The sequence below is a fragment of the Monodelphis domestica genome, chromosome 1, assembly GCF_027887165.1.
Source record: "Monodelphis domestica isolate mMonDom1 chromosome 1, mMonDom1.pri, whole genome shotgun sequence".
Taxonomy (NCBI): domain Eukaryota; kingdom Metazoa; phylum Chordata; class Mammalia; order Didelphimorphia; family Didelphidae; genus Monodelphis; species Monodelphis domestica.
This window is the reverse complement of record NC_077227.1, coordinates 709,004,889-709,032,580: the sequence shown is the minus strand read 5'-3', so window position 1 is coordinate 709,032,580 and position 27,692 is coordinate 709,004,889. Positions and strand designations below refer to the sequence as shown.

Here is a 27,692-nt window from a genome sequence, read left to right as displayed (position 1 = left end):
TTGTATATTGTTATGTGCATCATCTCCATTTGAATGTAAGCTCCTTGAGAGCAGGGGATGTTTTTAAAATTTCTTTGTATCCTTTCCTTGCCTGGATATTGTTGCCATTTTTCATTATATTGGCTCTGCCTACCCATGAACAATATTTTTCTAATTGTTTAGATTTGACTTTAAGCAATTTTGTTTAGTAGTGTTCAACTTTTTATGACCCTATATGGATTTTCTTGGCTAAGATACAGAGTGGTTTGCCTTTTCCTTCTCCAGTTCTTTTTACAGAGGAGGAAACTTAGGAAACAAGTTTCTATTTTCCCTGTTCATTTTTTTATTTGTACATTGTTATGTGCATCATCTCCCCCATTTGAATGTAAGCTCCTTGAGGGTGGGGGATGTTTTTTTAATTTCTTTGTATCCTTTCCTTGCCTGGATATTGTTGCCATTTTTCATTATATTGGCTCTGCCAATATTTTTCTAATTTTTTAGATTTGACTTTAAGCAATTTTGTTTAGTAGTGTTCAACTTTTTGTGACCCTATAGGGATTTTCTTGGCTAAGATACGGAGTGGTTTGCCATTTCCTTCTCCAGTATATTCAGGCAAACAGAGGTTAAGTGATTTCCTCAGGGTCACACAGCTAGTGAATATCTAAAGTTGAATTTGAACTCAGGTCTTCTTGACTCTAGGCCCAGCCCTCTATCTACTAAGCCACCTAGCTGACTGCAATATAATGAATGCTTATTTCATGTTTGTTGCCTGATTTGGGAGATGGAGGTAACAAAGAAAGAGGAATTTTAAAAAAGACTTCAATGTTTTTAAATCTAGGGGACCAACCCAGTGGAATTGTGTGTTGGCTACAGGAAGGGGTGGGGGAGGGGAGGGAAAGCATATGATTCTTGTAATCATGGAAAAATACTCTAATTAAATAAAATCCCCCCCCCCCAAAGAAACTAAAAAAAAATAAATCTAGGGGACCAGGTGAACATCATAAATATGTCTAGAGGAGTGGATTGAGAGCCATGCCTAGAGATAGAAGGTCCTAGGTTCAAATCTGACCTCAGATACTTCCTAACTGTGTGACCCTGGGCAAGTCACTTAACCCCCACTACCTATCCTTTACTGCTCTTCTGCCTTGGAACCAATACACAGTATTGATCCTAAGATGGAAGGGAAGGGTTTAAAAAAATAAAATAAAATAAATGCTTGTAGAGGTTATGTTTACAGTGACTATAGGGACACTGGGAAATAGAACTGTATTGGGGAGGGGAGCATTTTCTGAGAAGGGAAAGAAGAATCTAGGGAGGAAAGGAGTTTCTGGGTTATCCATGTTTCAGGAAGGAGTGCAGCATCCTATCATTTTCAGGTCGTGGAACTTTCAGAGAGATGCTTAGTTCATAGGTTTTGGGGGGAATACTTACCCCCCTCTGCCCATCCCCCAAAAAGAGTAGGCTCCTCTTTCTACTTGCCCTGGACCCAGAATTATTACAGTGATATAATTATTAGTGGAAGGAGCCAGAATGGAAACCAGAGAATGGACAGGCTTATTCCCAGGATGTCCCCAGATGACTCCAGGATCCTTATTGGCTCCCTCTCAGGATATCTGCCAGCTAGGAAATAGGGAAGGGAGGTGAGGGAAGGACTGAAGGCGAGTGAGACACCAATTTCTGGGATGACCTTTTTTGTCTAATGAAAGTGAGGGATTGTGAGAGTGATGGTTTGCTGCAGGGGCATCGGCCAGAAAGGAGACGCGAGGGGCTCCGGAACCCTCCACCCCCTTTTTCTAGCGGGCATCCTCTTCCTTGGGTAGTGTTGTTGGCGGCTGCCCAAAGCAGATTTTTGTTCATTCTACCAAAGCCCGATTTCAAGGCTGTCTGGGTCAATACCAGTCAGGGCTCGACTGTATCCCTGGCAGTTCTGGAGCATGTGCACCCCCAGATCGGGGCTCTGTCTCGTTACTATTCCAGGGTCCCAGAAGAGCTCATGAAGAATGGATTAAAACTGCACTGAAGCTTCTGGGACATGCTGTATGAATGTGAATTATGATGACGAAGTATATTTACAGGGATGGGAACTGGGAGGAAAAACCTTGTCTAGAGATTTTCTTTTGTCTGGTCCTTTCTATAGACACAGGCTTCTTCTGTCTTCTCTTCTAGAGACCTGGGAAATGCTGGGTGTCCTAAAAATTGTGTTTATTAGGGGCAGCTGGGTAGCTCAGTGGATGGAGAGTCAGGCCTAGAGATGGGAGGTTGGGGGTTCAAATCTAGACTCAGACATTTCCTAGCTATGTGACTCTGGGCAAGTCACTTGACATTGACTAGCCCTGGACACTCTTCTCCCTTAGAACCACTACTTAATATTAATTCTTAGGGGGGCAGCTGGGTGACTCAGTGGATGGAGAGCCAGACCCAGAGATGGGAGGTTGGGGGTTAAAATCTGGCCTCAGCCCCTTCCTAGCTGTGTGACCCTGGGCAAGTCACTTGACCCCCATCAATACACAGTATTGATTCTAAGGTGGAAGGTAAGGGTTTAAAAAAAAATATATATATATATATACATATATATATATATATTTAGCTCTAAGATAGAAGGTAAAGGTTTAAAAAATTGTGTTTATCAGACAGATTTTGTTTTTTATTTTGTTGGGCAGAGATACTTAAAGGTAAGATTTTTAAAAGGTAATGGCGCTCCCCCAGAAAGTAAAGGGCCAGAACAAAACTCTCTTTTGCTTCAAGTAATTTAAAAAAAGTAAAATAAAATGGAAAAAGGGGCTAACGTAGGGGGTCTCCTTTAATTTTATGTCCATCCAGGGTTGACTGGCAAGTCATCATGTGGAAAGGAAGGAAGGAGGGGGGTCTCGCTCTCACGTTCCCAGCCTTGGAAGCCCAGAACGATTCTGAAGGAGGGAGATCTTGGAGCTCTTCCGCTCTAAGTAATAGGAGACAAAGAGACGTATAAAGGGATCAAGGCTGAAAGATTGGGGGGGAGGGAGGCAGGGACGTGAGGTGGGAAAATAATCAGGAACGATCAGGACGTTGCGTCCCGGGGGGGGGGCGCCATTCGTGAGTGGGGAATGGGGGGCACCACGAAGAACGAACCGGGGGACCCTGCGGGCCCCGCCCCCCCTCTCCCGGCTCTGCTGAAAAGGGTTTCTCACTGGGGCCGCGTCTCGTCTCTTCATTGCCCAGCATGCTCAGGGTTGGCCGCAATACCGGAAGGGGAAGCAGGTTTGCCAGGCGGCTGCCCGCGGCGGGCAGGCGCGCAGCTGAGGCAGTCGGGGGAGTTGGCTGCCTTGACGCAGTTCACTGCAGGGAGTTTGCCGCATGGGACCGCAGAGGTGTCTGCCTGCAGAATGAGGAGCCCCGGAAAGGTCATCCGCGCTCCCTCCCCGGGCGGCAGCTGGCACCTCGCGGGACCCAGGCTGCGGGCTCTGGCACAGTCCGGCTCGCCCTCTGCCTGCGAGAGAAGGGCCGAACTCCTCTTTCAGCCAAGATCCAAGACGCTCACGTGGTTTCCCAGGGAGCCAGCCGGGGAGCCCTGGGAAGGAAGGCGGCCGACGGGGCTGCCCCGCTGGTTTCCGAAGGCCCGCGAGCGTTGGACAAAGCGCGGCTCGCCCGAACGGGCAGACAAAGGGCTGAGAGAGGGGCCGCTGGCGGACGAGCTTCTTTTTCTTTTTGAGCAAAGAGGTCGCCCTGGAGTGGCCCCCGCAGAGGCGGAGCGGCCGGGCTGAGGACTGAGAAAGGGAGGCAGAGGCAGGGATTCGAGGCAATATTTGCGGAAACCATCGGCCTGGGCGGAAAGAATAAAGCTGACTTAAAAACAAAATCCCACCGGACTCTCAGGCCAGGGCGTTTGTTTTCTGTTTCACAACCTTTGTTGTCTCGACTCTATAAAGCGCTTTCTCGGAAAGGGAGCAAAGGAGAAGGACGGGTAGCCGGAACAGAGCACCCAACTCCTTGGAGCTCACACTTTTTTCTTTTTTAAAAAATTAAAATTTTAAGAATTAAAATTTAGAATAAATAAACCCTCACCTTCCACCCTAGAATCAATACTGCTTTTTGGTTCCAAGGCAGAAGAATAGTAAGGTCCAGGGCCAGGCAATGGGGGTTAAGTGACTTGCCCAGGGGCACACTGCTAGTAAGCATCTGAGACCAGGAAGTTCCTGACTTTAGGGTCAAGTGCTCCATATGCCCTTTGCCAAGATATATTAAATTAAATTACTTATTTGATCCTTGAAATAACCCAGTGAGTTGGCTATTATTATCTCTAGTTTTCAGAAGATGAACCTCAGGGGGGCAGCTGGGTAGCTCAGTGGATTGAGAGCCAGGTCTAGAGTTGGGAGGTCCTAGGTTCAAATCTGGGCCCAGACACTTCCTAGCTGTGTGACCCTGGACAAGTCACTTGACCCCCATGGCCTAGCCCTTACCACTCTTCTGCCTTGGAGCCAATACACAGTATGGACTCCAAGATGGAAGGTAAGGGTTTAAAAAAAAAAAAAGATGAACCTCAGGTTTGGGAGGTCTCAAGGTCACACCCAGCTAGTGAGTGTTGAAGGAGGGATTCAAGCCCAGCTGTTCCCAACTCCAAGTGCACAAGGAGTGTGTAGATTGTGCCATTTTGCCCAGACTACAGATTAGTTAATAGCCTGGCTAAAGAAGGAAGACGAGGAGGGACACTAGAATTCAAAAGGTGGTCCTTGGAAACAACTTGGACCAAGCAGAGAACTGAACCTTGGAGAGAAGAAGAGGATGCAGGCAAAGAAAGGAGGAAAGGAAAGAAAGGCCTGGTAGAGCCCTGCTGGAGAGATCTGAGTGACATGTGTGTACATGTATGTTTGCACGTAAACATGCATCTCTCTCAATCCCTCCCTCCCTATTTCTCCCTATCCATCCATCCATCTAGATTTCTCTGTCCATCCATCCACCCATCTCTCCTCTATTTCTCCATTTCTCTCTCCCTATTTCTATCTATTCGTCTATCCATCTCTCCCTATTTCTCTCTATCCACCCATTAATCTCTTCCTATTTCTATCCATTCATCTATCTCTCCATCTCTATTTGTCTCTCCAGCTCCATCCATTCATCCATGCATCTCTCTATCTATATATCTCTATCCAATCTCTCCATTTCTCCATCTATCCCTCTCTAGTTATCCATTCATCTCTCCTCTATCTCTCCCTATTTCTCTCTATCCATTCATCCATCTCTTCATCTCTATTTGTCTCTCCATCTATATCCATCCATCCATCCATCCATCCATCCATCCATCTAGCGATTGATTTCTGTTCATCCATCCATCTCCCCCTATTTCTCTCTATCCATCCATCTCTCTATTTCTCCATCGATCCCTCTGTCCATTCATCCATCTCTCCCTATTTCTCTCTATCCATCCATCCATCCATCTAGCAATCTATTTCTGTTCATTCATCCATCTCACCGTATTTCTCTCTATCCATCAATCTCTATTTCTCTATCTATCCCTCTGTCCATCCATCCATCTACCCCTATTTCTATCCATCAATCTCTCCTATTTCTCCATCTATCCGTCTGTCCATCCATCCATCTACCCCTATTTCTCTCCATCAATCTCTCCTATTTCTCCATCTATCCCTCTGTCCATCCATCCATCTCCCCCTATTTCTCTCTATCCATCAATCTCTCCTATTTCTCCATCTATCCCTCTGTCCATCCATCCATCTCCCCCTATTTCTCTCCATCAATCTCTCCTATTTCTCCATCTATCCCTCTGTCCATCCATCCATCTCCCCCTATTTCTCTCTATCCATCAATCTCTCCTATTTCTCCATCTATCCCTCTGTCCATCCATCCACTCTCCCTATTTCTATCACATTCATCCATCTATTCATCTGTTTGTCTCTCCATCTATATCCATCCATCCATCCATCCCTCGATTTCTCTCTATCCATTCATCCATCTCTCCCTGTTTCTCTTTATCTCTGTCCATCTATTATCTCCTTCCGTTTCTTTCTCGTTCTATCCATCCATCTATCCATTTATCTCTCTCTCTTTTCTCTCTCCTCTTAATATGGTTCACCAGCTAAGGTCAAGCAGAGAATGAAAAAGGAAGTAGGAGGCAGTGAAGTGGCTCAGTTGATTGAGAGCAGAATTCAAATTTGCCATCAGATACTCCCGCCACCCCCCACTGGCCTTTATCACTCTTCTGCCTTGGAACTGATATATAGTATTGATTCTAAGATGAAAGGTAAGGTAAGTAGGAAAGGGTCAGTTCGGTGGGATAGTGGATAAAGTGTGTTTAGACTTGGGAGTCAAGAAGCTTCAAGTTCAAATCCTGCCTCAGAAACTTACTAGTTGTGTGACCTTGGGTAAGTGGCTTAAATTCTCTCAGCCTCAGTTTCCTCTTCCATAAAATGGGAATTATAACAGCACCAATCTCCTGGGGTTGTTGTGAATGCTCTGCAAACTATGCATATGCTGCCGATTACCACTGATGTAAAGGTATTTCCAAATAATAGCACAGAACTTGGGTTATTCAAGTCTTCACTACTAAAATTTCCAAATGAGCCAAGACTGTGCTGGAAAGAAAGGGAGACTCTGACACACCACCCTTCCTTTCTGAAGAGGCCCAGGGTTCCGGGTGATGGCTTGGGGGGGATTTGGACTTAAGTGAGGCAAAGGGGCACAAAGTCACCAGCCTCCCACCCCTTCCCCCATAGGCTGGGGTGAGAGGAGTCAGAACAACCGGCCGTGGGGGTGGGGCAGGACACCCCTGGCAGCTTCCGAGTCTGGCCAGGCTCTGGGATTTGCCCTTGCCTCCCGTGCCTGGGCCAGACGTCAGCCAACTGGACAGCTTGGCTCCGTGACTAACCCTGCCTTCAATGCCCTCCCATCAATCCCCGCAGCTCCATCTTTCTTCGGAAAAAAGCTTTATGGATGCCTTTTTTTATATCACCGTCATCGTATTTATTTTATTTTTTATCCTGCAAGTGAACAATGCCACAAAAGCAACCCCCACGCGTGCCCAGACAAACAAGCGGCCATCACCTTGGTTGGGAAACACCTCCCCTCCCCCCACACCCACACATGGGGAGATGATTTAGGAAAAGGCTGTGAAGAAGTGGGTGAGGCCGGGGAGGGAGGGCAGAGGGCGCCCTCTCCAATGCTTCCCCTTCCGGTTCCTGTGAGCGCTCCCCTCCCCCCATGCCCTGTATCCCACAAGGCCTCGGGGTGGCTGGGTCAGGCCCCCACACCCATTCTGGCTAGGAGCTCAGGGGAAGGATGCCCTTCGGGTGGGGATGGGCGGGGCTGCCCGCTGGCCTCCAGGTCCTTCCCCTCCTCCCCGGGGCACAGGGGGTGTCCTGGGGGAGCGGCCCCTTCTGGAGCGCCCCACTGGAGCACCCTTGGCGGAAGGCGGCCTAGGGCAGAACCACGATCTTCTTCTCCAGCGTCTGCGGCGGGAACAGGAAGCGCCTCATGATGTCATCGAGCTCTTCCAGGGCGAGCTGGGCGTGCAGCCTGGCCGCCTCGTCGGGCTCCGAGCGGGCCACGTGCTTCAGCAGGCGGTAAAGGTCCTTCAGGACGTCTCTCAGCACCTGGCGGGAGAGGCAAACACGCAGGCCCGTAAAGATCCGGGAAGAGACCTTCCAATCCCGCCCCGCTCCCCGGGCCCAAGAGCCGGGGCGGCCATGCTGACCTCGAGACCCCTCCCCTCCAGGGCCCAGCAGCCCGACCGAGCCGCCATGTCGCCTCAGGACAAGGACCTGGGCAATCTCCAGGAGCACCCCAAGGGCGCCCCCTTTCCCTCGCCAGCAGGTCGGGCCAGGAAGAAGAGGGGAGGGCGCCCCCTGTGATGCACCCTGGGAAGAGGCCGTTCCAGAAGCTTCTCGCTCATTGAAGGGAGGGCCCGTCCCCTTGGCTGTCTCCCCGCCCTTTCCCGCCCATCTTCTCTGTGAAATAGGGGTACCGGATAAAGTGAGGGGGTTTCTCCAGGTACTTTGGATGTCAAAAGAGCCAGAGCCGGCAGGGACAGAAAAGGAGGGAAGGTGGAGATGGAGCCTGACATGATAGGGCAGCATCACCTGCACTGATGTACGGGATATATTGAGAGAGGCATATAGTGGTCAGCGAAGGGCCACAGTGCTTAGTGCCGGGCCAGCTCACATCCAGCCGCAGGCATTTGCCTCGGAGGTGACCCTGGGCGAGTCACTTACCTGCCTCCGCTTCTTATCCCCAACATGGGAAGAATGGCTCCCACCTCCCAGGGTTGCTTTGAGGCTCAGATAACATATAAAGTGACTGGCCCACAGGGAACATTTATATGGTACCTACATACATATGTGTGGGGCACAAAGGACCAAAGACCGAGTCCAAGAAATGGTTCCCCAAAGGCACAGTAAACACTTTTTGTATCACGTCTTCCACTCAGGGCTCCTCTTCACCTCCTTTTCATTCTCCCAGATCAGAATGTGGGGCTGTTGTTGGGGGAGGGAGGGAGCCAGAGATGGGCCACACATTCACCCCCTCTTTCCCTCTCCCTCCTCCCCCCTGGATCAGAGGGAACAGATGAGAGAAACCCCTTGAAAGAACCAGCTTCCTAGAGCTCATCCTGCAGCACAGAACACTGGTGGGGGGGGATGGCGCCTTCTTTTTAACTCCACTTATGACCTGCTGGGGCAGGGAAGCTTAGGAAAGAACTTGGAAGGCAAGCAAGCCCTGGTTTCCCTCGTGAGAGCAAGCCTGTAGATTCTGGGAGGCAGCTAGGGAACTCCGTGGATAGAAAGCCAGGCCTAGAGACGGGAGGTCCTGTGTTCAAATCTGGCCTCAGACACTTCCTGGCTGGGTGACCCTGGGCAAGTCACTTCACCCCCATTGCCTAGCTTTTACTGCTCTTCTGCCTTGGAACCAAAACACATAGTATTGATTCTAAGATGGAAGGTCAGGGTTAAAAAAAAAGCTATAAAAAAAGACTGTAGATTCTGAATTTTCCACGCTAGGCACCATGCCCTGTGTGATTATAATAATAAGGAAAACTTACATTTCAATACTGGTTTCTCCTAGAATAGAGGAGTTACCTGTCAAAGGTCATTGGCGACAGCTGCAGAGGCTCCCATTGAGGCACCGCGTGTCAAGAACGACTTCTTTTTAATTAAAAACTTAATCCCAATCACTCCCCATAACCCCCTTCCTCACGGAATCCCTGTAACTCTGGGAATCCCAGCACTTCCTCCGGACTCCCCATGGATCAAAGCATCGTGTCAAGGAGGGATTGTCATCAAATCCCTCGGATCACAGGCTGAGTGTGAAGAGAGTTCAAAGGTAAAGTTATACCCAGGAGTCTCTGTGGTGGGCAGGATACAGGCAATCCCACCGAGGAAACCTCTCATTATCAGTTCAGCACCTGCTGCTTGCCCCACTCTGTACCAAGGGTGGGGACAAATTTTCCCAGGGAGATCTAGCTGGGTTTGCAGCAGTTTGGGGGGGGGGGGTTTAAATGAATGCCTTTGCTGTTTGAGATGCAGTTTGGTTGAGGATATCTTGAGGAAGTCGTCAAATTCTCTGTTTGGAAAATGTCAGGAGGGAAGGCAAGAGCACATTACCAAAAGAATCTGAAATTTCCCCCTCTTCCTGGCACAGGCTTGCTGTGGCATGTAAGATGGGTGCTGCTGGGAGAGAGGGCAGTCGATTGGGATGGACTTGGCTCAGAATAGATCATGGAAAGCCTGGGTATATCGAAAAGGAACAGGAAGAGCCCTATGGGGCCTTAAGCACCCAGGTATACTCACAACAGCAAAGACAGAAAGGAGCATTTCTGCCTCCCTCAAAGGGCCTGATCCAGAACGTCCTAACAATGCACAGGGCAGTGAAAACAAAAAGAAAAGTGATCTTACAAAGTGAAGTCAGATGAACGTCTTCAATTATTCTGTTATTACTTTAGGATTATCAAAAATCATTGCAAATGAGCACAATCCCTAGGGAAGAAGGTCCAGCAAACCTTTTCTTCTTTTTTCAAAATTGTAAGTGGCAAAAAGTTTAAGTATCTTGAAATGTAAACTACAATGCCAAGAGGTGAAATATGAAATATTCAGGTATATCTCCCTATGACAAAGTATAAAAATGAGTGAATAACTTGCCCAACTGTACCTTCTCCCATTGTTCCTTTTCCAACCCCAGTTCTGGAATTCTCTATTCATTATGCAGCTGAGCTAAGACAGAGGTAGTCACATGACTGTGTTGACTGGATCCATTACTAATATTATCTACTCTCACCTAGGCCTCACCTTTAGGTGTCAATCTTTTTTACTTTTCCCTGACTGCCTTTCTATCTTAATCCCTACAGCAACTATTTCAAACCTGTTCTAAAGCCATTTATGGTACCAACAACCCCATTTCCCTCTGACCTTCCAGCAGAGGACCTTGTCTCAATTGTCTCACCCTTTACTGAAAAGGCACTTATCACAAATCCCCTCCTGTCCACCTCAATATCCTCTCCTCCTTTGATCCAGTCTTGAAGAATAAAGTGACCAGTTCCTTCAAACATCCCTTCTCTCTCCCCAATTGTGAATTATCCACCCGCTCTTCCCCCGTTGTTTACAGATATGCCCAGAGTTTTCCCATTCTTAAAAAACTGTTACTTGATGCTACCGTCTTAAGCTTTCATTCTATTGCTTTCCTTCTGTAACCTCCTGCAGTTACACATTAATATTTTTGTGGGTGGACACCTGAGGAGATTGCAAACTGAGGGAAAATGGATAAAGGAGAGAAAGAGAGATTGAGAGAAAGAAAAAGGAATAAAAACTAAGAGATAAGGAGTTGAAAAATATGGGCTCCATTGTGCATGCTCCTCTGATGGCATTGAGAGAGGGGGGGGGCTCTGCATGTGTCCCCAAACTTGTACTGGAGAGTTTAGGAATGTGGAGTGGGAGGTAGCTAATGAACATGTGACATGGCATAGTTTTAACATTGGCTTAACTGACAACCATGTAATCAAAGAGGAGGAGGTTAATCAAACATGTGACTTGGTTAGGCATGTGGTCTAATAAGGTGGGAGCTAGGACCCTGTGGCAAATAATGTCTTGCTTGGGAATTCTTTTGTCTTTTGGACTGAAGATTTTGAAATACAATAGTCAATAAGTAACATGACCTGAGTCTGGTATATGAACACATAAGATACAATATCAATACATCAATAATACTTTCAAGATGCTAATATACCTGGTATGCTACACCTTCCTTTCAGAGTCAAACTCCAAGAAAATGCTCTCTCCACTTTGGTCTCCACTGTCACTTCACAATCACTTCTTGACCCATTACAATCTGGCTGCATTCTCATCATTTAACGGAAAATGCTCTCTCTAAAGTTGCCACAGATGATGGAATGCTATTGTGCTAAAAGGAATAATGAACTGGAGGGATTCCATGTGAACTGGAATGACCTTCAGGAAGTGATGCAGAGTGAGAGGAGCAGAACCAGGAGAACCTCATATACAGAGATGGATACACTGTGGCACAATCAAATGTAATGGACTTCCTCTACTAGCAGCAATGCAATGATCCAGAACTATTCTTGAGAAAGATGCTATCCACATTCAGAGAAAGAACTGTGGGAGCAGAAACAGAAGAAAAACAACTGCTTGACCACATGGTTCAATGGGGATATGACTGGGGATGTAGACTCTAAACGATCACCCGAGTGCAAATATCAATAATATGGAAACGGGTCTTGATCAATTACACATGTAAAACCCATTTGAATTGTATGTTGGCTACAGGAGGGAGGAGGGGAGGGAAAGAACATGTAACCATGGAAAAATATTCTAAATTAATTAATTAAAAAAAATAAAGTTACCACTGATTTAATTCATGCTAAGTCTGTAACATTTAAAAGAGTGGAGGCCATAAACTGTAAGAGTTAAAATGGTTGATGGCATAAACTATAGTGATTAAAATAGTGGAAGATATAAATTGTGATAGATATAAGAGTGGGTGAGTAAATTGTGACTGCAGGAAATGTTTTCACCACAGTGTCTTGTTTTTAAATCAAATATAAGGTGGTCACCAGGGAAATGTTCCCAATTATGAATATACCCAAGTCAACTGGGTTTTATAGAGAATTTTAACTAATAATACAAATGAGGAATTAAAGAGAGAGAGAGAAAGAGTAAGAAAGGAATAAGTATGAAGGGCCTTAAGCCAACATGGCCTAGACCTGAGTCTTAAGAGAGAGATCAGTCAGTTCTTAATCACTCACCACAAGATCTGTCCCAGCAAGAATATAGACACCAGTTCAGCCAGCCATCCTTCTCCAGAGAGAGATTCTTCTGACTGTCCTCAAGAGACTGTCCCAAGAGCCTGTTTCCAGAGCTCTCTCCCAACAGCCTCCTTAAAGACTCTTTTCAAGAGACTGTCATCTCCTTATATAGGGAATTTTCTCCTAGGTCACCTCCCCTAAGTTCTCCCATCTACCAATCACAGTAGATGTTTTTCAAAGGACAGACCATTCTTAGTTCACACCTGAGTAGACTAATCTTTTGAGTAATTCACACCTGAGTAGACTAGAATCTCTGAGTAAGTTTTCACCTCTTTGCTCCTAGTAAGTTCACAAGTTGCCTGACCTTTATAGGTATTTAGCACCCCTTTGTATTATATCCAAAAATAGGCATGGCTTAAGAACTTTTTTGTCTTACTATAAGTATGGGTTTAAGTACTTTTCATTGTACAGCAAAGAGTTTACAACTTTATCTTTCCCTAGGGCATGCTTAAGTATGGTGAAGTAGAGTTCTCACATTCCTGATCAAGTACCTTCACTGCCCAAATGGGGAATGGTCTTAATCCAATCTTATGAAGTAGGGTCTGGGAATTTTTAAGGTTCACAAGTCCAAAGACCTTTATTCACTCATCCTTCTTGCTCTCTTTACAATATCTATTGATTGCTCCCTCTTTCTGGAGAATCTTTTTTCCCCTGGGTTTTCATAGCACTGTTCTTGTTTGTTGTTCTGAATATGTTGAACCGATAATTCTCAATCTTAAAAAAGCCCAACAACAAAAATCCTTGGCTTAGGCCTACAGTATAGGCTTTATTTATCTTAGATTCTTCACTTATGGCACACTCCCCCAACTCCCACCTCATCTAATCAGTTACCAAGTCTGGTTGATTATACGAACTGGGCACATCTCTCTTGTATTCATTCCCTTTTCTCTCAGCATCATGCCGACTGTTCTAGGCCTTTATCACCTCTCACCCTGACTATCACAAAAGCCTCCAAAATGGTTTCCCTGCTTCTAGTTTCTTCCTTTTCTAATCCTTCCACAGACATGCCAAATGGATAAAGTATAAGTCTAACCATGTCATCAGACATTAACCTTTTGTAACACACACACAAAACTCTATTTGGCATTTAGAGTCCTTTACAATCTAACTCCAGTCTCTCTTTTTAGCCTGATTACATGCTATTTCCTTTCAGATATTCCATTCATCCTCTCCAGACTGCGTTCTGGAATTCCTTTACCATGCCTCTGAGTCCTCTTCATCCGGGAAGCTCCCTCCAGTCCTTGAATTCACCAATGGGAGGCACCCTCTGCTCCACCAGGGCAGCAAGGTCTTGTTCTTCTCCAGCCTTCCTCTAACATCTCCTCCCCGAGGGTACTTCCCCCCCCCCCCCAATCCGTCCTCTGCTTTTCAGCTTCCTTCTATGCATTTTCCTCCCCTATTTGGATGTAAGCTCCGTGAGGGCAGAGACCATCTTTCTGCTTTTATCTGTGTCCCCAAAGCATGTAGGAAAGGTTTACTAAGTGCTTGTCGGCGGTCTGGCCCTGCTCCGACCAAACCAGTCTGTGTTTCATTGCACCTGACATTCCATCTCTTGACTCTAGACCTTGGCACTGGCTGTCCCCTATGCCTAGAATGCTCTTTTCTCCTCACACAGAGGGGAAGGGCTGAACAAACAATGGTACGTGAATGAAATGGGATATTATTTTGCCAAAAGAAATGACAAAAAGAGATGGATTCAGAGAAACTTGGAAAGATGTGTGAACTGATGCATTGTGAAGTAAGCAGAGCTGGGAGAATAATTATTACAATGTTATTAAGGAAGGCAACTTGAAAAACTTAATAATTCAGATTAATGTAATGACCACTCACCACTCTGGAAGACTGATGATAAGGCTTAAAGAGAGGCAGACAAACTATAGGTGCAGAATAAATAAATAAAAAGCATCTTTTAAGGACTTACTATGGGCCAAACACTGTGCTAGTTGGGGATACATATTGAAAAATAAAAGCAGTCCTTGCCCTCAAAGAGCTTACAATCTAATAGTGGGAGATGACACACAGGGGGGTTATGGCTAAGGAGGGAAATATTGGTTTGGAAAGTTAAAAGATAGTGAGTGGAGTCATAGGGGAATAGGCTGACATACTCTTTCCAGAAACAATGGCAAAATTAAGTTGACTGTGCTTCTGGAACATGGTAGGAGAGAAAGATAACAGTGGGTGAGACAAAGGCTGAGAAAGAACTGAAGCATGACTAGACAACTGGGCCAAGAAGTAGTGGAAGACCGAGGGCAATACTGCTCCAGGATGAGCCACACGTTATCAGACAAGACCAGCATGTATTTGATTTACTTTATTATGCATATTTGTTCAAATGAGGGCTTTTTTTTTTAGGGTAAGGGAAGAAAACATAAGTAATAGAAATGGAAAGAAAGAAAATAGGGTTAATAAAAAATGAAAAAGACATGAGAATAGAAGGAAGTTCAAAAGGGGTCATGTACAGGCAGGGTGGTGTTGTTATGATCATGTTAAATTTAAAAACAACTTTAAAGAAAAGAAACAAATGTGCATAGTAGAGGTTCCTGGTGTGTCTCTCTTCCTGTTCTTTGCCTGTGGGAACGTTCATACTTACGTTTGTCAAGTTGATGATCAAAAAAGGAAGAAGAAAAGGGGAGCAGCAAGTATGTTGTGAGACAATTTGGGTCCTGGGAAAGGCTAACCTCTGGGAATCAGTAATGCAGATTTTGGTAGAGACGGGCTCTCAATTAAACAAAATATCTGATCAACTCCAACACCCGGACTAAGCTGGACAGCCAGTGAGAGAGGAGCTCCTGCTGCACAAACTGGAAGGAAGCAAACCCCAATTAGGCCCAAGTGTTTTACCGCTTTGTCAGAGGTAAATAAATGATCAGTGAACATAGGAAAGGTGAAAGGGAAAAAGTTGCAGATGTTCTGACCTCCCTGAGGAAGCTTCAGGCTTGGAGAAGAATCAGTAAAAGCTTACACCTCTGCCTTGATGGGCACAGGACAAGAAAATGCCCATTCCAAACAAAAAGACCAGGCTCTCGAGACATTCCACTGAAAGCTCTGGGAGGGTCAGGAAAGAAAGACGGCTCCCTAATGGATTGTTCTCCAAGGCTGGCAGCTATAGAATATTGAAGTGCTTAAGTTCTGAGCGTTGTTATAAATCGAAGGTTGCTGAGCTTTTAAAAATATTTCTTTTCTTTTTCAAAGCATTTTCTGTTAGACGCAGAGATAAATGCAGTTTTTACCCTTTCTAGAGTGTGTCTGACTGTAACAAATGGGGAGAGTGCCTCAAGTGCTGATTGGAGGCTCTCGTAGGGAGGGTATTACTAACTACCTTCATTGAAGAATAAAGAGAGAGGGATTAACTGCTGAAGTACCACAAGGCTACTGGGAGGCAGATTGGCTGGGCAGCCAAGGAGACAGAGACCAAGATGGCAGCTAGCAATTAACTGCTCCAAAAGGAGGCCAGGAGAGCGAAGCCAGATGATCCTTGGATGGAGTCCATCCGGGCTGCTCCTTGCCACCGAAGGGCTTCTCAGGGTCATTCACTAATCTGGAGATGGCATGAATAGAAGCCAGTGCCACCGTGGTGGTACCAGCAGTGGTGGCAGCAGCAGCCTGAATGTTTTTAAATAGCAATCACAGGGCTGCAGCAGCTTTCCTACACCCCCACAGGCACAGAAATAGAACAAAGGAGGCTCAAAAAAAAGACTGGGTTTGTGCACAGGCAGCTGGCTGCAGCTTTCTGGACCTTGGGACCATTGTCCTTGGAAGGTGATTAAAATCCTGGTATTCAAACTGAACTCAATTAGGACTCACAACTCAGGAAGAAGGAGCTGCCGTCCTCCTGGCCCTGGAAAACCTTAATGCAGACAGCCCACAGAGAGGGGCCAAGCAATTCCCTTCCCCAGCTAACCCAGGGGCAGGGCTGAGAGGAGCTTTAGAGGATGCGGGTGGCAGTGGCCAATAGGACTTCAGGAGTCCAATAGGGAAGGGAATGGTTTGGTGAGGTGGCCCGGAGAAGGCTGGCTCGTCCCTCATCCCTCGGAGCTGCCCTCTGCTAACGCGGCTGATCTGGCAGGGCCCGGGAGGCTGAGAGGGGAGAACATGCCGTTTGTGCCAATGGCATCGTAGCTGGGTCCCAGTGGCCTAAGCTGCCTCGCTCCAGGCTGCGGCTCAGAGAAGAGCTGGCCCAGATTCTGGTCACCAGGGCATTTCCCTAACAGTATTCAGGCCCGCAAGTGGCATTTCCTGGGATTTAGCACCTTAATGGAAGGAATCTTGGAGCTGAGTGCTAAGGGCTAGGCAATGGGGGTCAAGTGACTTGCCCAGGGTCACACTGCTGGGAAGTGTCTGACGCCAGATTTGAACCTAGGACCTCCCGTCTCTAGGCCTGGCTCTCAATCCACTGAGCCACCCAGCTGTGTATGGGGTGTTCAGGGAGGGGTAGTATCTCTGGTATGGAGGGCTTGTCGTGCCCTCCTAGGGCAGCCCTCCAGCCTCTGACCCCCACCTGACACCCAGCTCTCACTTGTGGCTCCCAGTAGCTGCTAGTATGCAGCAGCGGCCACACCCCGGGCAAAGGCTTCGACAGGCCGGCTAAACCTTGTGAGGGTAGCCATCGGGTCATTGACCCCTGGTGAACCAGGGCTTTGCTCACCCAGCATGTGAAGACTGTTTCGGCGGAACAGGCGGAAGAAACCAATAAGAAGGTTCAACGGCTGAGATGGCGACGCAGCAAAGCACTGTGGAGAGCTCAGGGTGTGTTGGAGCACAAAGGACATCACGGCCATCCCATGCAGCTGAGGAAGTCTCCAGGTGTAACGACTTTTCGTGCCACTGGACCCAGGCTTCCAACGCCGAGAGAGTGGGACTGTCTCTGTGCATCGACTTTTCCACTTAAATCTCCTTCACGCACAAGTATCTTTGTGCACACTCATAGATCATAGATGAAAGCGCACAAAGACAATCGTCATCCTCGGTTACTGAGAGACAACTACTACTTGGAGCTGAGCTGATCTAACTCCACTGACTTTGGGAGATGACGCTTGAGAAAGCCGGGCAGAGAGCGAGAGTCCTGGGAGGCGTGAGGTTATCACAGGAGAATACCTGAACAATGCTATTATTATTAATTATGCTTTTATTATTAATAATAATTCTCCTGGATTCCCCTAGACATCACACACAGTAAACAGCCCAACCTGGGCAGCCGCTACTTAAACACTGACTCTGTCAGGTCAGATCGAATGTGTCTGTGCCACAGGTTGGAGAAGACTTTATTGTCATGTCACCACCCACAGCCCGAGAACCGGGCTTTGGAACCCCACTCAGAGAGACCGTGCAGCCTGGGCCCCAAGAGCTCCCTCTAATGAGGGGGAGCCCCTGCCCTTGTGAATGCTTATGGACTGACAGACGGAATGTACGCTGGTGTCACTCCCCAACTCTCACTCTGGGGGCAGACAGAACAAGTCCAATTCCTCTTTGATGAGACACGTTCTCAAGGCCCCCGAGGATCCCTATTGGGTGTGCTGGTCCTCCCCTCCCCCCTTCTTTTCCAGGCTCTTTCTTTCCATTGATCCCTACAAGGTGTGGCCTTGAAGCCTTGGACCAATCTGAGTCCTGCTCTGGACACCAACCAATGTCCTGTCTAACATGGGGCGAGCAGAAATGGAACCCCAGTCCTGCAGACAGGAGAGGACCAGAGCACAGACCACCTTTCTTCATGCAGCCCGAGACCACATTAGCTTTTTGGCTGCTGCCGTATCTGAGCCACACTGATCCTTTCATCCATTTTCTAAGGCCTCTGGATCTTTTATCAGAAAAACTACAGTCTAACTCTGCTTTTGCCCTCATTTTGCCCCTGTGACGTTGATATTCTGAACCCACTTCTAACACTTTACTCTTCTCCCTGTTTAATTTTGTCTCAAATGCAGCGTTGGGTTCAATATTGTTTTTGACCCTAACTCTGTGACTCAGTCTGTTAGCAATTCCTCCCAGCTTAGGGTCCCTGGTCAGTCTGATAAGGATGCTGTCTACCTCTTTATCCAAGTCACTGACAAACAGCCCAGGGCCAAGCATAGATCTCTGGGGCACTCTCCTGGTGCCCCCCCTCCTACCCCCCCCAAGACATTGGACCATGTAGGAATTAAATTCTAATGGTTTGACTAAAACATAGGAAAATTATAAATAATTTGGTAGTTGTCAATTTAAAGTATTATTGTTCAAAATCAAAATGACTTTTAAAAGCTTTTACTTACAAAAGAGGTGGAAGGAGTGAAAGTAGAGAAATACAGAAAGGTAGAGAAAACATTTAGCCTATCTATCTAGATATTGCTCCAGTGCTCAACTCAGCCAGGACTTGTTGATCTTCAGCTGGGATTAAACTCTCTCCAGAAGACAGGAAGGGAAAGCCAGCTAGCCCTTCATCCAAGTTCCCTCCAAGAGGCAGGTCAAGATGATGACTCAAGCTGAAGATGACTACTGAGGCTGACTTTCTTCTTAAAGATGATTTCCTTCTTGAAGCAGACTTCTTTATTGAAGTCAACTTTCTTCTTGGAGTCAACTTTTTTAGTCCCAGAAATTCAGGGCCTTTTATAGTGGTTTCATGTCCCTTCCCCTCTTCACAGGGGCCAAAACTTCACAGCTTCCAAACTGCCCAGCACTGACCAGGGGGCAGTGTTTATGGGAACCATTTCTCACCAGGAGTGGTGAATACTCATCAAAAGAATTCACAGATTCCTGGATGACTGAGGTGTGAATTCACATTTCCTGGCTGATTGAGTTGAAAGAATGGAGAGCTCCTCCACCTAGTGCTAAGTAGTGTGTTCAAGCTTTAGTTGATTCAATTTAAAAGTAGACAAAGGAGAGTTAATCCTGTCTTCACAATCTAGTGAGGTACTAAGTAGGGGTACTTCAGTTATTGTTAATCAAAGTGTTAACTCAAAATAGACAAAGGGAATAAAGGATTCCCTTTCACAAGTGTAAACTCAGGGAGAACAAAGAATTCCCTTTTACAACCATCAATGACTACTCTATGAGGCCAGATGGTCAACCAGTTCTGAATTTACCTGCTAACTGAACTGGCACTTGGCCCACACATCCCAACTTTTCAAAAATAATAGCTCAAGATAATTTAAATTTACCAAATGCATTGCTAAAATCTAGAGATAATATATCTATAGCAATCCTTTGATCCACCAATTTATTAATCCTGTCAAAAAAGGAAGTAAAATTAATCTGGTATGATCAGACTTCTTGGGGAAATCATCCCAATTCCTTGTAATCACAGTTACCTTTTCTGTAACAATCAATCTGTAATCTTTAAGTGTCAGGCTCTATAGTAGGTACTGGAACAATCTTGCTGTCAAGGAAATTACATTCTACTGGGGAAGACAACACATATATATGTAAGCATTCACAAATTATGGGCAAACTAAATATAAGATATCTTGGAGAGGGGAGAGATACTGGCAGTTGGAGTTGGGCGGGGGATCCAGAAAGATCCCACGTAAGTGGAGTAGTTTCTGATCTGACCTTTGAAGGAAGCTGGTGATTCTGGGAGGCTGAGGAGAGAAAAGGAGTTTCAAGCATGGAGAAACAGCATATAAGAATCTGGAAATAGGAGACAGGAGGAATAACAAGGTAAAGTTGTTGTATTATAAAGTGAACGAAGGAGACCAGTGTGTTATCAGCTTGGGAAGAGAGGCTTAAGTTAGCCTGATAAAGGCTTAAAAACTTTTTCTTTGACATGTTGATACCATTTTTAAAATAATCATTTTCTGAATTTTACAGTCCCTATTCTCTAAAATAGTGTTCCATTACAACCATATGCCTTGTTCAGCCATTCCCCAATTGATGCACATCCTTTCAGTTTTCAGTTCTTTGCCACTGTAAAAAGAGATGCTTTAAATATTGTTTGTACAAGTAGGTCCTTTCCCCTATCTTTAATCTCTTTGGTATACAGACCTAGTAGGAGTATTGCCTGTTGGGCAAGGTTCCAAATTGCTCTTTAGATTGGATGTATGAGTTCATAGTTCCACCAACAGTGTATCAGTGTCCCAATTTCCCCATATCTCCTCTAACATTTGTCATTTTCCTTTTTGATCACATTAGTGAGGTGGTGCCTCAGAGTTGCTTTAATTTGCATCTCTAATTAATAGTGACTTGGAGCATTTTTTTATATGGCTAGAGATAGTTTTAATTTCTTCATCTGAGATTTGCCTGTTCATATCCTTTGACTCATTGTCCACTGGGGAGACAAAGGCTTTAAATGGCAAAGGTACTGAACCCTCAGACAGGAGACAAAGACAAAACCAAGCCCAACAGTCTGGGACTTCAGAGAGCTTAAATGCTTGGCTGGATGAAAGATGGAGTAAAAATACAACTCATACAAAGGTAAATAGTGGCAATGGGGAGTCACAGAATGTTCTTGAACAAAGGATTAACATGGTCAGACCTGTGCTTTTGGAATGGCATGCTGGACTCAGGGTGGATGGGGAAAAAGGAGTCTCCAGGCAAGGGAGACCAAAAAGGCTACTCTGCAAGTCCAAGTGAGAGGGGATGAAGGTCCAAAGAACATATCACTAATGATCTCCTTAATAATATGTTTTAGAATTTCCCCAGGAACAGAAGTCGGTTCGCTGGCCTAGAGTGTGCAGATTCCAGTCTTTGCACCTGCCCTTCTCCAGGCACACAGAACCCTTCCTGTTTTCCATTTTTAACACTGAAGGTGCTTCAGCAATCACATCTGCCAGTTTTTTTTTTTTAGTATTTTATGACTATACAGCTAATACTGATATACTAATTCAAGGTTTCCCTAGAACTTCATGTATAGAATGTGGACCCTCTGGCCAGGTGACCTGCATTAGTCAGAGATGCAAGGAGCTCTTACCAGCCCCTTTTATTTATCTTGGCTCTCAACACAAAAAGTCATTTTTGTTCAGTTCTCTCCAGCCTAACAGTCATTCTTTTTGGCAGATAAGGCAAAGGCAAGATAAGAATGAGGCAGCTCAACCTTCTCCTGGCTGTCAGTTACTGAACAGGGGTCCTTCGCCTTTAATCCTCCTGCTTCCCAGGGTTCCCCTTTCTTGTGTGTCTTCTGCTTTCCTCGTCCTAAGCTTTGGCATTCTGGACACCATCCTTCCAAGACCTTGTCCCAATTCTGCACTCATCCTTCCTCACTGTTTCTTGCATCCTTCTTCTGTTCACAACTTTGAAAAAAAATCTGTTTTCTAGAGATTTCTCTATGCATGTATATTGCTTTCTTCAGATAATTCTTATTTTTCCATCTCACTAAAGTGGCTTCTCTTCATAATTCTGTTCTTAAGAGTTTCTCATCCTCCATTGCTAATTTCTCCAGCAGAATTTTTGTCCCCGGCCTCCTGCCTATCCTTTCCCCTCTGGAAGCTGGGCCTCCAGAAATCTATGGAGAGTGCACATTATGCTGGGCCTTCCTTTTTTTCCATCATAAATAAGCCCTAAGGGCTAGTGGTTATTTGGCCTGGAGATTCCCATCATTTCTATCACAGTAGCCCAATCCTCTCTGTTACGGAGAATCAGATCAATAGCAGAACTACTCCTTGCTGCTTTCTTGGCCTTTTTTTCCTTTTCTTTTTTTAAAATTTAAACCCTTACCTTCTGTCTTGGAGTCAATACTGTGTATTGGTTCCAAGGCAGAAGGGTGGTATGGGCTAGGCAATGGAGGTCAAGTGACTTGCCCAGGGTCACACAGCTATGAAGTGTCTGAGGCCAGATTTGAACCTAGGACCTCCTGTCTCTAAACCTGGCTCTCAATCCACTGAGCCACCCAGCTGCCCCATTCTTGGCCTTTTGAAGGCTGACACAAGTGTGAGTGGTGGGGTTGGAAGGCATCACCCTCTGGGCAGACAGAGAGTTCCAGGAGAAACCTGGATAACCCAAGTCTCCCATCCCTCTGATAACCTGTCATTGGATCCTGGACTCTTCATCTACTTTCCCTTTCTGCCATTTTCTTCCTCTGGAGGGCCCTGGTGCCTAGACTCCTCTCTTCCATTTCTCTACCTTCCCTGCTTTCCTTCAAGGATTTCCTGAAATCCCACCTTTTACAGAAATGGTATCATATATAAGGCCCACGGATTTCACACAACTGAACCAGATTAGAATATAATTGGAGGGACAGCTAGGTGGCTCAGAAGACTGAGACCTCAAGCCCTGGGTTCAAATCTAGCCTCAGACACTTCCTAGCTGGGTGACTTCACCCCCATTGCCCAGCCCTTACCACTCTTCTGCCTTGTAACCAATAAACAGTCTTGATTCTAAAATGGAAGGTAAGTGTTTAAAAAAATAAACAGATCAGAAAACTTTTTACACTTTTTTTTAGTCCTTCACCTCTTTTTTTTCACCTCTTCACAACTTTTTTTTTTAATAGTCCTTAACCCTCTTAGGAAAGAAAGAGAGTGCATTTTCTCCTTGGTTCTTAGGCCTCTTCACCCAACCCCCTTTGAAATCCTTACTTTAGAGTGTGGTAAAGTCTAAGCAATAGGGATTAAGTGACTTGTCCAGGGTCACATAGCTAAGAAGTATCTGAGGCTAAATGTGCATCCAGGACCTCCTATCTCTAGGCCTTGCTTTTAGCTCATGGAATACCTGCCTGGCCCTGGTCCTAATGTCTTTTTAAAGACACTATTTTGTTTTTCTGACATGCTCTGGTTGAGATCTTTGGCTGCAAATTTCCAAAGATGGGCAGAGCCATGCACTGAACCCCAGAATGAGAAGATATCCTAAGCCGGCGGCATTCATTGCTAGCTTGTCTGGGGTGATGGCAGAGCCCCGTCCAGATGGGAGGAATTAAAGGATGTGTGTGCTGAGTTCTGACAGTATAATATGGAAAGTGGGAAGAAGCCAAGTTTGGAGCATAGACCATGTTTGCCTTTCAATCATCATTCATTCCGTCATTCTGCCTCAGGACTCTCTTCACTCCAGATAAGACAAGAGCATACAAACTAACTTCTGCAAAAACTTTAGGAGTTTCCAAGGAAGGGCAATTCAATTACTTGCTGAAGGAAGCTTGCCCAGGCATATTCTAAATTCTGTTCCCAGGAAATCTAGAAACTGGAGGAGCAAAGCTCTAAAACCCATTCATGGCCTAGGGGATGACAGGAAATTTCCACGGGGAAAGTGGGTAACCATTTGTTTTTTGTGTTCCTGGGTTCAGTTTCCTGTTCTTTCTCTTATTTCCCAAGTGAATGGATTCCCATTAGCCAAACTGAGGCAACAACAAACTGGCCGTAGGCACAAGGCAGTCCAAGCATAGGGAATTGTACTCGATAACATTTAGATATCACCTTAAACCACTGAACTGGCAAAAGGTCATCTTTAAAAAAAGTTGTTATTTTTGGCAGGGACACCACTGACACGGCTATAAAGAGATGTAATCTTTCTGAAAATCAATCTGGCAATATAAAATCCGAGGCACAAAACCGTTCGTATCTGTTCACCAGGTGATCACCCTACAAGGCTACACTGGAAAAATGTTACTAAAAGGTAAAACGTGGACCTGTTTTTGCAAAATTATTTCTAGGAGTACTACTGGAAGTTGCAAACAAATGGAACCTCTGTGTCCAATGATTGGTGTATGCCTGAACAAATCACGGATTATAACAACAACAATATATCACTGTGCCATAAGATATGCCAATTACAAACAGTACAAAGAATTATGGGGGAGCTTTACAAAGAAATGCGGAATGAAGAAAACAGAATGAGCACAAGGTATATGCTGAATACAATCCATCATGTAAAGAGGACTCAAACAAAGCAATATGCAACCTTCATCGTTTAGAGGAGAGAGAGAGACAGTGCATTTTCTCACTGGTTCTAATGCCTTTTTAGAGATATTACTTTGTTTTATGATGTGCTCTGATGGAGATCTTTGGGTGCAATTCTCAAAGAAGGGCAGAGCCAGGCATTGAGCAGGGGAATGAAAAGATACACCAAACACAGCAGCATTCGTTGCTAGGCTGTCTGTGGTTGTGGCAGAAGCAAAATGTAATAAAAATGAAAAAAGCAGAAAAAAATTCAGGAGACACAGAAGTAGATGGGAGGTCTTTGTTATCTTGTCAAATTAAAATTTAAAAAATAAATTATAAATAGTTTGTAGTCTGCAAAAATCTTATTCAGGATGATAGATAATTATGAATGAGATCATCTCATAAATCAGGCAAAGAGTGGAAGGTAAGAGTAGTCTAAAGAAGGACTGGAAAGAGATATAACTAAACAAAATCATTCTGAAGTCATTAATGAATGAAAACGGAAAGAGGACAATAAATAAAAGAACATGAAAAACATGTAGATTTTTTTTTGTGCTGGAGTGTCACTGCTGTTGGTCCTCAACATGATGAACCTGGGGTTGTTTGCAGAGGAATTAGAAATGACATTAAAGCAAACAAGGACAGGAAAAGCAGCTGGATCAGACTAAATCTACATAGGGGAAATAACACACTGGAGGTGACACAATCTGAGGGCAGTGAGGGATTAATTCACAAAGTACCCAAAGGAGCAGAAGATACAAAGGCATGAAAAAACGTTAGACCTTATTTGTACTAAAAAAAAGGCAACTTCAAGAATATCAGCAGTTCTGGTGATGGAATACTATTGTGCTAAAAGGAATAATAAAGTGGAGGAATTCCATGGAGACTGGAACAACCTCCAGGAAGTGATGCAGAGTGAGAGGAGCAGAACCAGGAGAACATTGTACACAGAGACTGATACATTGTGGTACGATCGAAGGTGATGGACTTCTCCATTAGTGGCAATGCATGACCCTGAACAACCTGCAGAGATCTACGAGAAAAAAAAAAAACAACTATCCTCAAGCAGAGGACAAACTGAGGGAGTAAAAACACCGAGGAAAAGCAACTGCTTGACTACAGGGGCGGAGGGGACATGATCGAGGAGAGACGCAAATGAGCGCCCTAATGCAAATACCAACAACACGGAAATGGGTTCAGAGCAAGGACACATGCCCAGACGAAGCGCTCGGCTAGGGAAGGGTGGGGGGGGTTGGGGGGAGGAAAAGAAAAGGATCTGCTTCCAACGAACAATGTATGAAAACGACCAAATAAAATAATGTTAAAAAAAAAGAAAATCAGCAGTTCCTGAACACTCCATCTGCTCTCCCATCCGCACAGAATCTTTACGTGATTCACCTATGCAGGCATTAGGGGCTTCCTCAAAGAGGGTGTGGGCAAGGGGCAGGCAGACTTTTGCAAGCCAGATTCTATAACAGACCCTGTCCTTCTCAACACAGATTGGGGGAAGGATGTAGAGGGTACAAAGCACGTCTGAGTTTATTGGTCGTTGATGATGAAAGAGCATTTGACTCCTGTAGAGCAACTCACGGCCCTGAAGAGGTGGCAACAAGTGGGCTCTCATCCATACGCCAACATCATTCCAGGTGTCCGGAAGCCCTTAAGCACAGAAACAGCCTCCACTGCTGGCCCTGATCGCAGACGCGGGTGAGGGATGCTCCCCGGAGGTGCTTGCTCCTGGGATGTAGCAGGACCAGTGCAGAGTGCGAGAGGATGGATGACGGATGGTAAGGAGGAAGATGACCGCGCAGCATGAAGTGCTTTCGGAGTGCCAGGATGGCACTGAGGACACCCTGGCAAGAGAGCTCCACAGTTCCTCCCCTCAAGGACAAAGGCAGAAAAGGGAGCTGGGAAGGGGGCAGCAGGCCGAGAAGCTCCTGTTTGTACTACTTTGGCATCGAGTGTCGGGACACCAGAGGGCCTCTGGGAGAGCCACAGGCCTCTCCAAGGGTTTTTCCCTTTCCCTGCAGTCGTGATGAGGCCTATTGCTTTTCATGAGATCCTCCATGAGAGATGAGCACTTGAAGAGGAAGCGGGGCTTCTGTCGGAAGGACCTAATGAACGTTTGTTACGTTACTTAGTGAGGAGGTGAGGAGCAAACAGTCTGCCGAAGAACCCATTTAACACAACACAGAAGAGATGGGCCTGGAAAGGCAAACAAAAGACTGATGAACACAAGCCACGTTTTCCTAACCCGACAGCATGGCCCCCAGTGGGCCGGGTAACGCCACAGAGGAGGCCTGCAGGCCTTCCTGCCGGCGAGGGACCGCTTCTCGGTGCTGAGGAGGCCGTTTTCACTGGATCCGAGGGGCAGGCGGCATCTAGCCCTCTACGGACCCAAAGGTCCCACGATGAAAATTCTCAGCCAGCTCCAAGAGCTCTACTTGGGAACTGAAGCACCCACATGGCTACGGCGGAGTCATAGAATAAAACGTTGCTCAAAGCCGCCAGCCAGCCTTGCTTCATCGTCTGATTCCGAGGTCCGTGAGGCTTTAGAGGGCTCGGTTGGCTAGCAACAGGCAGTGAAGAGATCAGACAAACTGTCCGGCCTCGCCTATCCCAAGAGATGCTGGCCTGTGATTCCGGAGGCGCAGCACCCAAGCCCTGTCCGTCCGCTTGGCAGGAGTCTCTGTCCTGTCTGGGTCTGTGGAGGGGGAATGCCTGAGAAGTCGGGCGTCTTCCTAGGAAACTTGGGCTCTACCCCATTCGGCCAGTCCCAGAGACCTCAGAGGAGCATCCCAAGGGCGACAGAGTCTTCCTGAAGGAACCCGGGACCGCAGCAGGCCTCTTCCTCCCAAGCCAGCCCCCTTTCCACTGTGCCCTACCGTTTAGCTGTCTGAGAGACCCGACGTCTCTGAGCTGAGAAAGAGGAATGGCGCCAGGCAGGGGCAGAGCAAACCAGGGAGACGATTCCTTTGGGTGGGAAAAGTGGGGGAAAAAAGAGAAAAGAACAAACAGCATCCAACCATCATCATTCTGACTAGGTTATCTATCCTTAAATTGCTAAAACATTTCATTTTTAAAAACCCTTTCCCTCCGTCTTAGAAGCCATCCTGTATATTGGCTCCAAGGCAGAAGAGTGGTCAGGGCTAGGCCATGGGGTCAAGTGACTTGCCCAGGGTCACACCACTGGGAAGTGTCTGAGGCCGGATTTGAACCCAGGACCTCCCGTCTCTGGGCCTGACTCTCAGTCCACTGAGCCTCCCAAAACTTATTTTTCTTAAGGGAGTCATGACAAAACACGGTTCGCCGGGAGGGGGCCACGGCGTGAGAAGACTAGAGAGGGGCTACAAGCCAAATGGAAGGGACGAGGATGACGACCCAAACCGGGGAGGCGAGGGGGACCCGCAGGTGGACGAGAGGACGGGGAAGAGGCTGTCTGAGGAGCGACGTCCGTGGGGGCCCACAAGGGAGGACGAGAAGAACGGCGGGCTGGGAGAGCCGCACAGAGCAGAGGGGAGGGGACGAGAGGCTCCAGCTTTTAAAAAACAAAACTGTGCCGTGTAGACACGCGCTGCCTGCGGTCAGACGGGAGCCGTGTAGCTCCTAAGTGGCCACGACGGGCAGCCACAATCCCGCTCTGTGAC

At 46.3% G+C, this 27,692-nt stretch overlaps 1 protein-coding gene across 3 annotated transcripts in view; it reads right to left on the bottom strand.

Moving 5' to 3' along the window:
* Window positions 1-6,905: 6,905 nt before the first annotated feature.
* TANGO6 (transport and golgi organization 6 homolog) overlaps window positions 6,906-27,692 on the bottom strand; it is a 220,037-nt gene continuing 199,250 nt past the window's right edge. The window contains exons 18-19 of one of the 3 annotated variants that reach the window (XM_056811238.1): window positions 9,750-9,808; window positions 7,422-7,559 (exon numbers count right to left, since the gene is read on the bottom strand). In XM_056811238.1, coding sequence (XP_056667216.1) covers window positions 9,785-9,808 — 24 coding nt within the window. In that variant the 3' untranslated portion in view covers window positions 7,422-7,559; window positions 9,750-9,784. Of the gene's footprint in view, window positions 7,560-9,749; window positions 9,809-25,313; window positions 27,019-27,692 lie in introns of those variants that run through there. The other 2 variants (XM_001377974.4, XM_056811251.1) reach the window with 2 other exon arrangements.